This window comes from Hyla sarda, chromosome 2 (genome assembly GCF_029499605.1).
Source record: "Hyla sarda isolate aHylSar1 chromosome 2, aHylSar1.hap1, whole genome shotgun sequence".
In the NCBI taxonomy this organism is placed as follows: domain Eukaryota; kingdom Metazoa; phylum Chordata; class Amphibia; order Anura; family Hylidae; genus Hyla; species Hyla sarda.
The window spans coordinates 396,391,671-396,408,686 of record NC_079190.1 but is presented as its reverse complement, the minus strand read 5'-3'; the positions used below and the strand labels follow the sequence as shown (position 1 = coordinate 396,408,686).

Genomic DNA, 17,016 nt, shown 5'->3' with positions numbered 1-17,016 from the left:
GCCATGCACCCTCAAATATTTTCACCAAGGCCAGAAGGAAACTGATGCCAAACCAGTCCGACTGTAGTCCATGTAACTGATCCGGATTTTTGGCGTGGCAGTTGACAGCAAAGCCAATCCTGCAGCATTTTCCTATCTGGCTGTGAACATTCTCTAGTAGAAAAAAATGAAAAAGCCTTATGACAATGAAGGTGCCTTTTTTGTAGCAAATTTGGCATCAGTTGTGGTCAGTTTTAGCACAAAAAATGTGATCCTGATGCAAAAGCACTTTGACACTGTATGCTCCAGGAACGCACATATGAAACATATCATCAGCCATCCAACAGAAGCCAAACGAGAGTCCCTCAGTTCTTCTACATGTGTATGCAGTGGTGTACACAAAAGGGCGGTTTTTACACAAGGACGCTCATACAGTTGAATACTACAGTGGAATACATGGTTGAGTGCCCCTTTTTTTAAAGGCAAGCAAGTCCTAAGGGGACTACGCTTACAGTTAAAAGCTGGAATTTTTATAACACAAAGACCCATTTGGCTCTTTTCTAGGTCTCTCATCATCTAGGCCGCAGGCACTTGTGGCCACTAGAGTACTGAATCGTATGTTCCTTCAGGATTAAATTTTGTCAAGTCCTATCTACTCGGGCACCTGTTTACTGGAAGAAGCTACCTACTGTGGCACCTATATACCTGGGAAACTACCTACTGGGGCCCACATATACTGGGAAACTACCTACACGTGCAACTACACACTATATACCCAGGGAACTACCTACAGGGGGAACCTATTTCCTGGGGAAACACCTTATGGGGCATCTACATATTGGGGGGAACTTTCTACCAACTGTACTGTAGAGCTGGTATCAACCACTATATGGGTGGGTTGGTTTTTGTATAGCAGTGTGGTGGTAATATGTAGTCATGGCATGGTGAAATTGCTTTTTTAACCCTCCCTCCCTCCCCCCCATTTGAGAAAATTATGTGTGTATGCCTACATCTTCTTTAAATACTTACTTTAAAAGTAGTATATGCAACATACAGCCCAATACATTTTTCAATTATAATTTTTTTTTTTTTATATAGGAGCCTATGGGTGACAGACCAACAGAAGCAACCATATGCCTTCTGTCATATATAACTGATGGACAGTGGAAATCGCAGTATGAATGGACCCTTAGGAGTCAGCCCAGGAAAATACTCTGCAACAGCTGCAATGATTGGCATTTGGAGTATTTCTTCAAACTCTGGGGTGGTTCATAACAACACTGTTCACATGTCAAGTTGTCATGGCCAGCACCAGCTTCAGCTGGAAAATTACACTGTATCTCTAAAGTGGTGCCACTCAGGTAAGTGAAACTACGCAGGCTATGTAAAGCCCCCGGATTCTGTTCTGATTTCCATGATTCTGGGATAAACCTTAAGGACTGTATACAAAATCAAGATAGACCAGTTTTTTTTCTTTGCTTTCATGCAATGGTGCCCTTTAAATAAAATCATATTTTTATGTTCTTTGTAGCAAAAATACCAGTATTTTGAAAGAACAAACCAATAAATAATTGCTCTGTCCTCCGGATCCTCACCTCTCTATGATATCTGCGATAGTGCAAGCAAACATCAGCAGCCCTTCCGGCATCTGTAAAGCAACTGAAAGGGAAAATGTGAGTGAAATAGGTGTCAAAAATCGAAATGATCTTAAAATACAGTATCCTCCCCTGCACTGATGATTTAGAGCCACAAAAGCAACGTGGGACTGAAAAGGTATCTATTACACAAAACATTATCCAAATAATAGCGAATCAAGATAAATAACAGGATTAGCGTCCGGTAGGAAGCATGCAAATGTGACATTTGGAGATCTTGAGACAGACACTTGAGAAAACATATAGTCGGCGTGGGAAACGTAATGTTCGAGAGGAAGAAAAATAAAGAATGAGAAACATCTGAAGCAAGAGGGGAAGAGATAAGCTTTAGAATTACAAATGGTTCAGGCAAAAAAAATAAAGGTCCGACTGCGAACAGAGAGAGAGAGAGACAGACGGCTATGGAGGACAAAAAAAGCAGGTTATTGTATAGACAAATATAGCATTGCATCAGTGACCAGCAGAGAAGAGAAGCAGGATAGGAAATGATTAGAGGGGAAGAGGAAACGGACGCAGGACATTCAGAGGCTGGAGGACCTAATGGGATTAGATGCACTCAAATCATCGGAACACAAAATGGCATAGCGATCAAAAAAATCCAGGACAGCGGTGCGGAGATATTGTCCTATCAGGATGATTCAGTCATTATTTACGTACCTTGTTCTACCTCTCCTGGTGTCCCAACAGTTCAACCATCACAAATAATTGCTACCTGCATGTTACGGCACAATGTGCACCCAGCAGCTCTTTACTATGTTATGATCCGTCACAAAACTATAGAACAGGCCTGCTTCTATTGTAACTGTGAAATAATATATCAGCTCTATGAACCTTTCAGCAGATGCCCTGAGCTATCGCAAAACGGCGACATGTTCCCTAATATCTATACATACTTACATATGTTACAACTCCTTATTAAACAGGCTGCTGCTTGTTCTTCCCCTCCTGTCCTCCTATGGCAGTGTTTCCCAACCAGGGTGCCTCCAGATGTTGCAAAACTACAACTCCCAGCATGCCTGGACAGCCTTTGGCTGTCCAGGCATGCTGGGAGTTGTAGTTTTGCAACATCTGGAGGCACCCTGGTTGGGAAACACTGTCCTATGGGCTTCAGTATAATTGCTCTAAAACAATGTTCCCCAACCTGTGACTCTCCAGCTGTTTTAAAACTACATCTCCCAACCGCAGGCTGTCAGGGAATAATAGAGTTGTGGATTTGAAACTGCATGGAGCACCACAGTTTAGGTAAGTTTCGGGGATAAGCATGGATCCAACCTACACCTAAAAATGTTTTTCTGAGATAAGCAGTTCTGTTACCTCTATTACTGACAATGACATTCTCCTATAGGGCTCCAGTTCTGTATTTTAAAAGGCATAGTTACCATGCCTTTGTCCTCCCATTTTGTAGCCGTGTTTTAATGGAAACCTTTGGCAGTGCCCTCCTCTTTCCCACACTGGCTTGACAAACATTTATACATGTTTATGGGTAAAGATTCAGTATCATTTGCAATTTATTAATTTAAGCTTCTGGATTTTCTGGGCTTGGGAGTCCAGAGGGTGGTCCTCATTAGTGATTGACAACCCGCCCTGTATTATTATGCATATGAAATCAGTAGAAGTACCTACTGGACTCAAGCTCAATAACATGCACTTTATCTAAACTCTGTTGCCAGTGGCTCTATTGAGGGGACTCCTGCCTTGGTATGAGGTCCAAAAGGGCCAAGAAGCATCTCAAGGGACACTCCTTGCGGCAGCAACAAGGGTCCTGATTTCGAACTTCTTTGCTACACTCAGTGGGGAAGTAAAGGAGGTGGACTCGAATTGGGGGAGCCAGAGTGTACCTTCTTTCTACTATGAACTGAATAGCTTGTGTGGGGGTAGGTTGAGACGGATTTGTTTTAAGTGGGGGGTGGGGTGGGGAGTTGTTGGGGATTGTATGTTGATGTTCAACTATGTTTTAAAACAAAACCTTAATAAAAATTATCTGATTAAAAAAAAAAAAAAAGGTGGACTCTAAAGCCTGTTGGCCCGTGCCATCTTCCCTTGCCTCTCTCCATATCCTGGCTTCTCCTCCCGAAGGCCCATAGCCGGGTGCGGGGTGACCCTCCATGTTTTCCACCCTCCGCGGCTCTGCCTCCATGCTAGCTGCTCTGATGCCTCCTAAGCCTTTCTCTACACCCCCACAGGACTCCTCCAGGAGTTAGTCTGGAGGTAGCCCCTGACCTGCTCTGCTGCTGGTTCAAGAGGAATCTAACCCGGCCCTCCTCTTTAACCCCTCCTGGCATGTCTTCGGATGCTTCACCTACAGCTTTTTAGTTACAGGGGTTCTATAACCTCAGCCAGCCACTGCTCAGAATCTGCAGTCTGAGCCTGCATTGCTTTCTTTTCTCCTTATGAAACAGGACTTCCTATAACTGGCTTCTGAGCTCAAGGCCACTTGGTATCAATGGACTCTCGCCTAATGCAGCTCATACGGCTTGGCGGCCTTTGGACATGCTAGATTATCTCCACAAAATTGCATTTCCTGCTCGGCCACCCCAGTCTCTGGTAGTCCTTAATGAGCCCTTCACGATGGAAGAGTTTTCTGTTGCAATTTCTTTTAAGCTGTTCATTAAGCCCTTGGCCCAGATGGTTATACTGCCAAATTCTATAAGTTGCCCCAGCAATAATTTTCCCCTTTTCTTCTTTCTGCATTTAATGCAATTTCTGAAGATTTTGTCTGTTTTAGCTGTTTTAGTAACAACAAGATTAATCTCTCTAAAAGCATGGCCCTGGATATTTCCTTGGGCACAGCAGCCACCTTCCCTCTATGTAGAGCTTTCCTTTTCACTTGGAAATCTTCTTTATTAAATATCTGAGTCCAAGTCCCTAATGATTTGGTCTGGATCTACGATTTTAACTTTGGTGAATTATTGGCTTATTTTAAACAGGACCTCTGCAAGTGGTATAGGAGAAACTTCTAGATAGGAAAGACTTCTTGTGGATAGGTTGGGTCAACCTCCTTAAAATGAACCTTCTGCCTCGTCTAATGTATCTCTATCAGACTCTGTTGGTGTTTCTGGCGTGTTCCTTTTTTGATATGTTGTCCAGGCTTTCCACATGCTATGTTGGGGTTTCTCGTGCCATGGATTAGCCCCCCCCCCCTAGCTATGATTAGATGAAAGCAAGCAGGGGTTTGGCATTTCCTGACCCTTTTCATTACTATTTATCTGTAGTGTCCTCAAAAAGTATAAACTAGTTTCATCACTCTGCTTGTAAACTGTGGATTAGCTTATGCTTACAGCGATCCCACAGGTCCAGCCTTCATACTGATTGGCTTCCCATCTAGTCAGCTTGTCCCTGGTGGTGCAGGTAGTCCTGCGAGCTTGTACTAGGTATCTGGATGTACTTCATCCCGGTGGCCCCTCGACTCCCATTAGGGACAACCCTGATATCTCACCAGCAGGGATGTGGATAATTTTCTAGGAAGACCCAGAGGCTCAGTTTTTCAATTCTTCTTCGTTCTATAGTAGTCTTCTATGAAGACAGTGTCTGAAGTGCTAGTCGATACCTCATCCTACTCCTCTTAAATTATGGCAATATACTCAGCTCATTCACTTTTCTTATATCTGGACCTTCATAGGGACCCTCTTCCTTTTGAGATGATTTGGTTGGATAAGGACCCACCCAGACATATAAAGTTGGTAGTGTATACTATCCCTCTTCAGGTCCACTCAGATAATCAACCGGCCTATCAGGAGGAGTAGGCCCGGGAGTTATGCTGTATTCTCAGTGCACAGGATTGGGACAAGGCCTTTTTGTTATGTCACAAGACTTGATGGTTGTTAAATAAAACTTTGAATATGAAAAATTTAATGTTTAGATGAATAAACTACTAGGTTACTGTATATTGAATCTTTTCCCACAAATAGGACTTTTTAGAAATTTCAGCACAGGATGGCCTTCAGTGCGGTGCAGAGTATCCCCCAGCGTGTCATGCTGGATACAAATACAACTCTCCCCTCAAGGAAACAGCACCAGTCACGTGGTCCGGGTTGAATGCAGGGTAAAAGATCTTTATTGCCTGCATTCAACCCGGACCTCGTGACTGGTGCTGTTTCCTTGAGGGGAGAGTTGTTTTCCCACAAATACGTATATCAGTGGGGTCAGCTCTTAATGATCTATCATGCTACCTATTGAGTGAACCGCAATTTCAATGTGACAGGTTGAGTTTAAATACATATAGTTTATTTCATTCTAATATAAGGTTTGCAGTTGATTCAATTTAATATACATGAATTCTAATATATTTCCAATATAAGCATAACACATTGTCAATTTTCTGTCAACTTTTTCTTGACATTAGCGTGACATGAGCTGCATGAAAATACATTTTCCTTTATTTATTTCACTCTTCCAGGGACTTCCTGCTATTTAGTGACGAATACCTCTCTTAAGAGGAGGCTATTATAATAAGTCAACATGTATAATTTCACTATATCTGTAACGTGTGTGCTACTGATATTCTAAAGCCACTAACCCTAAAGAACAAGTTGCCTTAGTAACAATCATGAAAAGATAAGAATTATTATTAGCGTTCCCAGGGATCCTGTACATTGCATTACCACTTGTACTTGTATGTACAGTAGAGAACAAACTATTGCGCTAAAATAAGTGATGCCCAATAGCTTCGCCACAAAATTAAAGGGGTACTCCGCTGCTCAGCGTTTTAAACAAACTGAACAAGCTTGTGACATAGCCCCGCCCCCTCATGACATCACGCCCCGCCCCCTCAATCCAAGTATACACCCCCTGATATCATGAGGGGCGGGGCTATGACATCACGAGCTTCCGGCGCCGGCTCCAGCGTTCGTAACAGTTTAAACACCGATCACCAAGACTACATGCCTAAATTGTACATGTACTAGGTGGCTACGCTGCCCCATACACAACCTACTGTGATGCACTGTGTGATCTGACATCTTTATATCATAGTCAGCATTAAAGGGGTACTCCGGTGGAAAAAAAAAATTCAAATCAACTGGTGCAAGAAAGTTAAACAGATTTTTAAATTACTTCTATATAAAAATCTTAATCCTTCCAGTACTTATCAGCTTCTGTATGCTGCAGAGGAAGTTAGAAGGTTATTTTTAGTCTGACCACAGTGCTCTCTGCTGACACCTCTGTCCATGTCAGGAACTGTCCAGAGAAGGAGCAAATCCCCATAGCAAACCTATCCTGCTCTGGACAGTTCCAGACACAGACAGAGGTGTCAGCAGAGAGCACTGTGGTCAGACTGGAAAGAACAACTCAACTTCCTCTGGAGCATACAGCAGCTGATAAATACAGGAAGGATTAAGATCTTTTAATAGAAGTAATTTACAAATCCATTTAATTTTCTAGCACCAATTGATTTGAATTTGTTTTTTGTACGCCCGAGTACCAATTTAAATATAGCTTCTTTCTTTCAGAAATGGTGCCACACCTGTCCTCAGTTTGTGCGTGGTATTGCAGCTCAGCTCCAGTGGGTGAATTAATGAAGCTTAGTTGTAATACCATACACAACATGAGGACAGGTGTGGTGCTATTTTTAGAAGAAAGTAGCTATCTTTTTCTAATCCTTGATAACAACCCTTTAAGTTTTTTAGCAATATGTTCTACAGTAGCTCTTCTGTGGGATCAGACCAGAAAGGATAACCTTTGCACCCCATGCGCATGCGTGACTCTATCACCAATTTACCAATTGCCCCTCTTTGGTAGATACTAACCACTACATACTGTGAAAACTCCATTAAGACCTCTTTCTCCAGGGATACATTAAAGTTATTTTTCCCACTTTCAACACATCAACTTCAAGAACTATATATATATATATATATATATATATATATATATATATATATATATGCTGAAATATACACACACACACACACATATATATATATATATATATATATATATATCTATCTCTTAACCCTTGACAGGTCCCATTGTAACAAGGTAGCCAATGATATTTCCTTCACCTGTCAGTGGTTTTTATGTCACGGCAGTTCGAAGTATATTTTACAGTGTGTTCAGGGAATTATCTCCCCTAAAAAGTTCATCTCAACATCTTTAGTCATGTAACACATACCCCTCGTGGCTGAAGCTTGTTGAATTCTCCATATAGTCTTGGGAATTTCAAAGTTGTAGTTCTGAGGCAGCACTGAGATGGCTTCCAAGAGTTCGGTATTCTTAGAGATTTCATCTGGGATTTGGTTAGCAACCCGACGAACCGGTGTGCGACCTGAAAAAAGTAAGATATAGTTACTTTTATGGAATTTTTTTTTGGGTTTTACACTTGTTTTGTTTGAACTGGTAAAAAACATAACAAAACCACACCATGCAATAAATGGTTACTATAACTTAAAAAGAGAGAACCTGGAAAAAAATAAAAAAGGAGAGAATAAAAGAAGAAAGAACATACAAAAATATGGGTCATACCAGAGACACCCCAGGCCCTGGTAATTCTCTTTCTTATAAGTAATCTACTGTGGTTATCAAACTGAGAAGCTTGGTGCACTCCTGTAACATCTTGCATACCTGTTATGGTTGCGCTATGATAAGCACAACTCTACAACTGTATGCATCAAACAAAGACTGTCAGCCCACTGCTCCAATGTTCTTCTTACAAACCAACAGGTTTCATAGAGACACAGGGGGTGATTTATCAAAACCAGAGGAAACATTTCCCAGTTGCCCATATAATTTTAGTAAGTAAACTCAACCAATGAGGCATAGATAATATAAAATATAACTTTTACTAGATTCTTATAAAATACAACAAAGACAGTGACGTACACACTAAACAATATGTTAGACAATAATGAAAGATATATAAACTTCAGCAATTCTGCGAAAGCAATAGTCGCTTTAGACAATATCAATAGATAACAGCCATCTGGCTGACTGTGGGGAGGGAAAATGGATACAGGTGAGTACCCTATAGATTAAATATCCCTGCCTAATCTATATACCCGTGCCCTAACTACTATAAGTGTGGATGGGGAAAGGGTATGTAGTAACCACTATCTGATAAACATTAAAGTGGTGATTAAATTTACAAATTTCTCATGCTTCATATTCCTACGCGTTTCTCCCATATTATTCACATGGGTTCATCAGGGTTGAAGGAGAAATTATGAACATATGATAAAATGATTAAGATATGCTGAAGGTGAAATAATAGATAGCAGTAAGATGGTTGCTGTCGGTCACCGTCAGATAGTCATGGTGGTCATGGTCAGTCATCAGTGGTCATATTTCAGTGTATGTAGAAGCGGGGAGTATTTCAATGACAACCAGTTTAGTATCTAATAGTTAATATATAACCATTATGAAAGTAAAAACAAGTGGTGTGTTGATTTCAACAATTGATAGGTGGATGGATGCCATGGTAAGTATGCATAGATGATGAGGACCTAGAATAAAATTAGAAAAGCACCAATTTACTTCTCTGATAATGTATAATAGATGTACAAGAGGTTATTGTACCATAATAGACTCATACCTTCTCCCTTGGGTACCATGAAACTGATGATTTAACTGGAGTCAATGGTGAAGTAACATCCCCACAAATAGATTTATGGATAAAAAATTGTAATACAAATGTAATGTAGGTGCGTGAATCTATATTTGGCCCCTTATGGCATGCAGTAGCATATTAAACTATAACAATACATGCTATTAACAAGCTCATAAATTTTCAGGACAAATGCTGTACCTTGTTTGTCCAAATGTTAGAAGACCGATGGATAAACTGGAACCAATGATAAGATGGTGTTCCCCATAAGGAAGCTGGATGACTGTGTGACTGTATAGCAAACAAATAAAAATGTGTCTAAAAAGTGTATTATAGCCCCTCATTGAACACCTTACTTGACTCAGTATTATTCTTACCAGGCTTGGATGTTCACAAGATAAATCCTGAGGATATGCGGCACAAACCCTTTAATAGTCCTGCTAATATGCCAGGCGGATAGCTGATAGTGGGAAGCAGCTAGGATAGAAGGGGGGGGGGGGGGGGGGATTATATTAGCCACAATAAAAAAAGTTGTAATTATATGAGCATATTGGTAAATAAGGTTGCAAAATAGCTGAAGAAATTGTATATACATCTGTTCCAAATGCCCAAAAATGCTGGGGGCTATAGATGTGTAAAGGTGACAAATTGCAGCCAGTTATACACATGCATAGCTCTCAGATAGAGAATTACTAATGGTGAGGTGTTAAGGAGGTGTTAAGTAACCCTAATCCCATAGCAACAATATTGTTACATTTTGACTTGTCTAGATAAGGGACATAAAGCATACGCTTCCTGACGCTGTCAATTTCCAGTTTGTTTGCGTTCCACGCCTCGGAGGTAATGAGCATGTTTGGAGCGCATACCTCCGGATGTGTCGGTGGAGCGCATCCAGCACCAATAGAGAGTGTGCATGAATGACGCGCATAATGCCGGAAAAACAAAAAGGAATGACAGGGCCAAAGATCCAAATCCTCAGTGCATAAATGATCCGCTGGGCAGTTTTAAAGGCTGAATATGGGACCACTAAAACATATATGTAATGTACTGTACACCACTGCAATTGAGGCAAAAAAAGGGGAACTGGAGATAATCCAGTAGTAGTCGAAACTAACATGATATTTGAAGTAGTACAACTGGATGATGGCAAATTGTAGCATATGACAAGTTATAGCATATGTCAATTAAGGGGGCGCTATGACAGCAAATATATAATAGAACATATATTGGTCAAAAGTCCATTGTATCTCGTAGATAAGATGGGAGGCTTAGGACGAAAGGACAGAGAACCTTGTCCAGGTAGATCCTCACATTCCCAACACCAGACACTATGGGCATGGCTTTTAAGGGGTTAAGGCCTTTGTGGACTTTTGGAAGTCCATAGAACGTCGATATGCTTGGCATAGTGGAATAAAGAAAAGAAAAATCTTTTTCATCTATCAGGTGGTCTTCTAGTGCTTGTTGTAATGTTTCTTAATTCCTTTTGGAAGATGTTAGTGGATCTCTCCAGTGTACGGTAGGTGGTACTGTCATAAAATATACATACACATTTTCACATAATCCTCATGATCCAGAATAACCAAGTTGCCCCCAAGGGCTTAATGATGATGGTGGAGTCTGACTCCAGACTTTTTAACGCACTGTATTCACGGTAGGACAAATTGTGGATAGAGTTTTGAAAATTCGATAGTAATGTTTCTATCTCGTGGCATACTACGTCAACAAAGGTGTCTATACTATCTCGGTCTTCAACTAGGGCCGGTAGAGTACTTTTTGGGTAGCAGGAATTAGAATGGACCACTCCCAAGGTTTCTTTCACTTTCCTGTAGTAATGAGGATAATGTTGTAATACCTTCTAAGTCCTCCATTTCTATGCCCAATTCTAAACAGGTCTTTTTGTTGTGGATACTAAAAATTTTTTTCCACTTTAGCTTTCTTCCAAATAAATGGATGTCTTTGATCCAATTAAAGATGTCTGGTCTACGTAGTGGAACAAAGGACAGGCCTCGTTTGAGTAATGATACCTTATCCTTGGTTGGACTGTGCTTTGACAAATTAATAATTTGATTATCCTTGGAATCTGTAGTTTTGGTGAAGTCTGTTGTTCAAGAGGTCTGTCCTTCTCCAAAAAAGATGGAGTAGTGCCAGAGGAGGGTAAGGAGGAGGAGGCAGATGAAGGTGCCATAGTTGTGTCTTGTCCTGTTTGTTGGTTGTAACTATGCCCTCTTCTTCCTCTTCTGCCTCACCCTCGGTTGTTGTTCCACCTTCCTCCTCCACCCCGTCTTCCCCCAAACCTGGTGGAATATGGAGAACGGTTCCATTGTTGATGGGACCGTTCAGAGTCAGATGTGTCTGTTTCTGAGGAAGACATTTCCGTGTCAGAACCTCTATAGTAGTCTTGTGTTAGAAATAAGTAAGCCTTATTTTCTCTACAATTTTTCACCTTTACACATCTATAGCCCCCAGCATTTTTGGGCATTTGGAACAGCTATATATAAAATTTCTTCTGCTATTTTGCAACCTTATTTACCGATATGCTCATATAATTACAACTTTTTTATTGTGGCTAATATAAATCCCCCCTCCTTCCATGCTAGCTGCTTCCCACTATCAGCTATCTGCCTGGCATATTAGCCAGACTATTAAAGGGATTGTGCCGCACATCCTCAGGATTTATCTTGTGAACATCCAAGCCTGGTAAGAATAATACTGAGTCAAGTAAGGTGTTCAATGAGGGGCTAATACACTTTTTAGCCACATTTTTATTTGTTTGTTGTACAGTCACACAGCTTCCTTATGGGGAACACCATCTTATCATTGGTTCCAGTTTATCCATCGGTCTTCTAATATTTGGACAAACAAGGTACAGCATTTGTCCTGAAAATTTATGAGCTCGTTAAGAACATGTATTGTTATAGTTTCATATGCTACGCCGTGCCATAAGGGGCCAAATATAGATATATGCACCTAAGTTACATTTGTATAATTTTTTTATCCATAAATCTATTTGTGGGGATGTTCTATGGTACAATAGGTATGAGTCTATTATGGTACAATAACCACTTGTAAATCTATTATACATCATCAGAGAAGTAAATTGGTGCTTTTCTAATTTTATTCTAGGTCACCATCATCTATGCATACTTACCATAGCATCCATCCACCTATCAATTGTTGAAATCAACACACCACTTGTTTTTGCTTTCATAATGGTTATATATTAACTATTAGATACTAAACTGATTGTCATTGAAATACTCCCCGCTTTTACATATATGACCACTGATGACTGACCATGACCACCATGACTAGCCGACGGTGACCGACAGCAACCATCTTACTGCTATCTATTATTTCACCTTCAGTATATCTTAAACATTTTATCATTTATCATATGTTCATAATTTATCCTTCAACCCTGATGAACCCATCTGAATAATATGGGAGAAACACGTAGGAATATGAAGCATGAGAAATTTGTACATGTAATCACCACTTTAATGTTTATCTGATAGTGGTTACTACATACCCTTTCCCCATCCACACTTATAGTAGTTAGGGCACGGGGATATAGATTAGGCAGGGATATTTAATGTATAGGGTACTCACCTGTATCCATTTTCCCTCTCCACAGTCAGCTAGATGGCCGTTATCTATTGATATTGTCTAAGGCGACTATTGCTTTCGCAGAATTGCTGCGGTTTATGTATCTTTCATTATTGTCTAACATATTGTTTAGTGTGTACGTCACTGTCTTTGTTGTATTTTATAAGAATCTAGTAAAAGTTATATTTTATATTATCTATGCCTCATTGGTTGAGTTTACTTACTAAAATTATATTTGCCAATTTCTCTCCAAGAGCTTGATCATCTGATTCACTTAGAGGGGTGAGGTTGTATCGATTTTCCTCTTTGCGTTATACCAGTTGCCCATAGCAACCAATCAGATCGCTTCTTTCATTTTGCAGAGGCCATGTAAAAAATGAAAGAAGCAAGCTGATTGGTTGCTATGGGCAACTTTTCCTCTAGACAGGTTTTGTGAAATCTCCCCCGGGAGGTGCAAAAAATTTATAAAAACCCAAGAAAGGATTTCATTAGGATTAAAGTAAATTTTTTAATTTAAGTAAATTGTACATGTCTTTTATTGACAATGTATGACCGGAGATGTTAGTAGCGACCCTTGAATCCTGCTTTGTTTTTGTTTTTTTCTTGATTTCTGTGCTTCCAGCAGGACAGCTCTTGAAGCTGGTACTATTCCCAAGGTTATACCTCAGCAGAACCGATCTGTCACAAAACGTTTCTACAAAGCAGCTGACATCGGCAGGCTGCTGAGGAGCAAGTTACGATGGGTTGACTGCTCACATGTAACTTTCATCTAAGCAAGGATGAAGCAACAACAAGAGCGTAGAAGAAGCTAAGGATAATGTTTGTCTATATTATGGGGGAACTGTGTCTAAAAAAAAAAAACTATCACACAATGCAAATTATGGCTGATCTACTCCTGAGGATACACCATCAATTCTTAGCTCATGCCGCTATTTGACTCACTGCTTCTAATGGATGCCAACCAAGCTCCAGTGCACCTAGTGTTAGTTTAAGCAAGATTTTGCCATGATCTATCATAAACTAAAGCAGGTTGAAACAGAAGCTGCTTATACTGTTCTTGCATCTCTCCCTTTAGCCTGTATGGGGCCAGTGGGGTCAAACAGGAACTGTCTAGGGAGAGCAAAAAGATCTAAGATTCTTCTCCCTGTAGGAAAAATAACAACAGGGGAATAAAAGGGACATAACATAGACTTTTATTCACATTATCATCTATAAAGCATTTGCCAATTGGCACATATAGTTTTTAATTTCTCATAAAGATGAGCAGTTCCCCATCTAATCATTCTTTCTGCCTAGGCAGAATTCTTCATGTTACTCCATGTGAACCTGATTTGTCAAGGGCTGAGGCCTTTGGCCCTTGACAAAGCCAGTTCGTCCAGTGAAACATTGGGGAGGTCCTTTGTTTATGTTTTAGTAAGCATGGTGTGACGCATGGAGGAATCTTAGATGGGGACCAATGATATAGTATGAGTCCTTCATAATGAAGTATAAAGAATACTATACTGGATAGTGGCAATCCCTGATGGGAAATCAGGGATACAAACAGTTGGGAGATCCGGGCACCATAAACCTTGTGATTTTAATACATATTTATTGGAGCACTTGTGGAATTATTTGATTGGAAATAAATAGTATACATTTTATATTAGGGAGGGTTCCTAAGTAATTAGGGAATCTGTCCCCTGGGGGCTGGCTGACTCTTAACCAGCCTAGCGGTATTCCCGAGCGTGACTCGGGGTTAATTTTCGCTGCTAGAAGCGGTAACCCCGAGTCACGCTCGGGGTAGAATTGCAGAGTTGCTGTGCGGGCTGCACAGTATATCGCAAAAGCAATCAAATCGCGATTTTTGCTTTTTGCGATGTAGTGATGCAGCCCCCGGGAAAATATGTGATTATCTGCTCGGGTCGGCTCCTGTTGCGGGGGCCGGCCAGAGCAGGTAAAGACATATACTAAAAGTCAGTGTTTCTCAACCAGGGAGCCTCCAGATGTTGCAAAACTACAACTCTCAGCATGCCCGGACAGCCAAAGGCTGTCCGGGCATGCTGGGAGCAGTAGTTTCACAACAGCTGGAGGCCCCCTGGTAGAAAACCCTGAACTAAGTGTAAAAGTAAGAAGGAAGAAAATAAAAAAACCTTTTGCTCACCTAGTCCCGGTCCCTGAAGATGTCGTTCCCCTCCGTGCGCTCTGGTCACTGCTCTATTCATCTTACAGGACCTTTCCCTTTTCAGCCAATCACAGGCCGCAGTGGTGTAAAGCCTGTGATTGGCTGAAGGGGAAAGGACTTGTTCTGCAGCAAATACACTAGGTTTGAAATCTGCCCGGCAAACCCAGTGTATTTGCTGCAGGACAAGAAGGTGACAAGGTGACAAGGGGGGAATGTGACACAGGGGAGAATGTAACAAGAGGGGGGGGGGAATGTGACAAGGGGGGGGGATGTGACATAGGGGGGAATGTGACAGAGGGGGGAATGTAACAAGGGGGGGGGGAAATGTGACAAGGGGGGGGGGAATGTGACACAGGGGAGAATGTAACAAGGGGGGGGGAATGTGACAAGGGGGGGGATGTGACATAGGGGGGAATGTGACATAGGGGGGAATGTGACAGAGGGGAGAATGTGACAAGGGGGGGGGGATGTGACAGGGGGGAGGAATGTGACAAAGGGGGGATGTGACAGGGGGGGAGTGGAATGTAACATGGAGGGAGGAGAAGGTAACAAGGGGGGGGGAGAATGTAACAAGGGGGGAATGTGACAGGGGGGGATGAATGTGACGGGGGGGAGAGTGTAACAAGGGGGGAGAATGTGACAGGGGGGATGAATGTGACAGGGGGGGGGAGAATGCAACAAGGGGGGGAATGTGACAGGGGGGGAATGTGATATGGGGGGGGGGGGGGGGAATGTGACAGGGGGGGAATGTGATATGGGGGGGGGGGGGAATGTGACAAGGGAGGGGGAATGTGACGGGGGGAGATGTGGAATTTCAATGCAAAAAATTGTACCGCTTTTGGTACAAATTTCCAGACGGAATCGTACCGCTAGGGAGGTTAAAAGGGTACTCCGTTGGAAAACTTTTTTTTTTTTTTTTTTTTAAATGAACTGGTGCCAGAAAGTTAAACAGATTTGTAAATTACTTCTATTAAAAAATCTTTATCCTTCCAGTACTTATTAGCAGCTGGATGATACAGGAGAAATTCTTTGCTTTTTGAATTTCTTTTGTTGTCTTGTCCACAGTGCTCTCTGCTGCCACCTCTGTCCGTGTCAGGAACTGCCCAGAGCAGTATAGGTTTGCTATGAGGATTTTCCCCTGCTCTGGACAGTTCCTGAGATGAGCATCAGGTGTTAGCAGAGAGCACTGTGGACAAGACATAAAAGAAATTCAAAAGGCAAAGAATTTCCTCTGTAGCATACAGTTGCTAAAAAGTTCTGGAAGGATAAAGATTAATTTAATAGAAGTAATTTACAAATATGTTAAATTTTTCTGGCACCAGTTGATATAAAAAACAAAAATGTTTTCCACCGGAGTACCCCTTTGAGGGGTTTGTGGATATTGCTTTGCCCTGGGACCTTGATTTTTTGGTTTATATTTTATTAAGGGTTAAAATTTGTCACGTCACTCAGGCTGGATTTACATGAGTGTTTTTCATTTCCATCACTCAATTCCGTTGAAGAATTTGAGAAACTAAAATGAAACTGAAGTTAGCAGATCCCATTTACTTCAATGGACTATATTGCATCTCAGTTATCCTTAGTTGTCATCAGTTCCACTTAATTTTCGTTATTTTAATGGAAAAAAAATACTGGGCACTCGCAAATTTGGTTGGTAATTTAAAGGGGTTATCCAGGAAAACTTTTTTTTATATATATCAACTGGCTCCAGAAAGTTAAACAGATTTGTAAATTACTTCTATAAAAAAATCTTAATTCTTTTAGCACTTATGAGCTGCTGAAGTTGAGTTGTTCTTTTCTGTCTAAGTGCTCTCTGATGACACCTGTCTCGGGAACTGTCCAGAGTATAAGCAAATCCCCATAGCAAACCTCTTCTACTCTGTGCAGTTCCCGAGACAAGCAGAGATGTCAGCAGAGAGCACTGTTGCCAGACAGAAAAGAACAACTCATCTTCAGCAGCTGATAATTATTGGAAGGATTAAGATTTTTTAATAGAAGTAATTTACAAATCTCTAACTTTTTGGAGCCAGTTGATCTAAAAAAAAAGTTTTTTTTCCTGGAATACCCCTTTAACA

At 41.1% G+C, this 17,016-nt stretch overlaps 1 protein-coding gene across 1 annotated transcript in view; it reads right to left on the bottom strand.

Moving 5' to 3' along the window:
- Positions 1-17,016, bottom strand: part of DPH1 (diphthamide biosynthesis 1) — a 308,713-nt gene that overhangs the window by 272,609 nt on the left and 19,088 nt on the right. Inside the window, exons 2-3 of the mRNA XM_056558713.1 lie at positions 7,744-7,896; positions 1,575-1,638 (exon numbers count right to left, since the gene is read on the bottom strand). Coding sequence (XP_056414688.1) covers positions 1,575-1,638; positions 7,744-7,896 — 217 coding nt within the window. The remainder of the gene's footprint in view (positions 1-1,574; positions 1,639-7,743; positions 7,897-17,016) is intronic.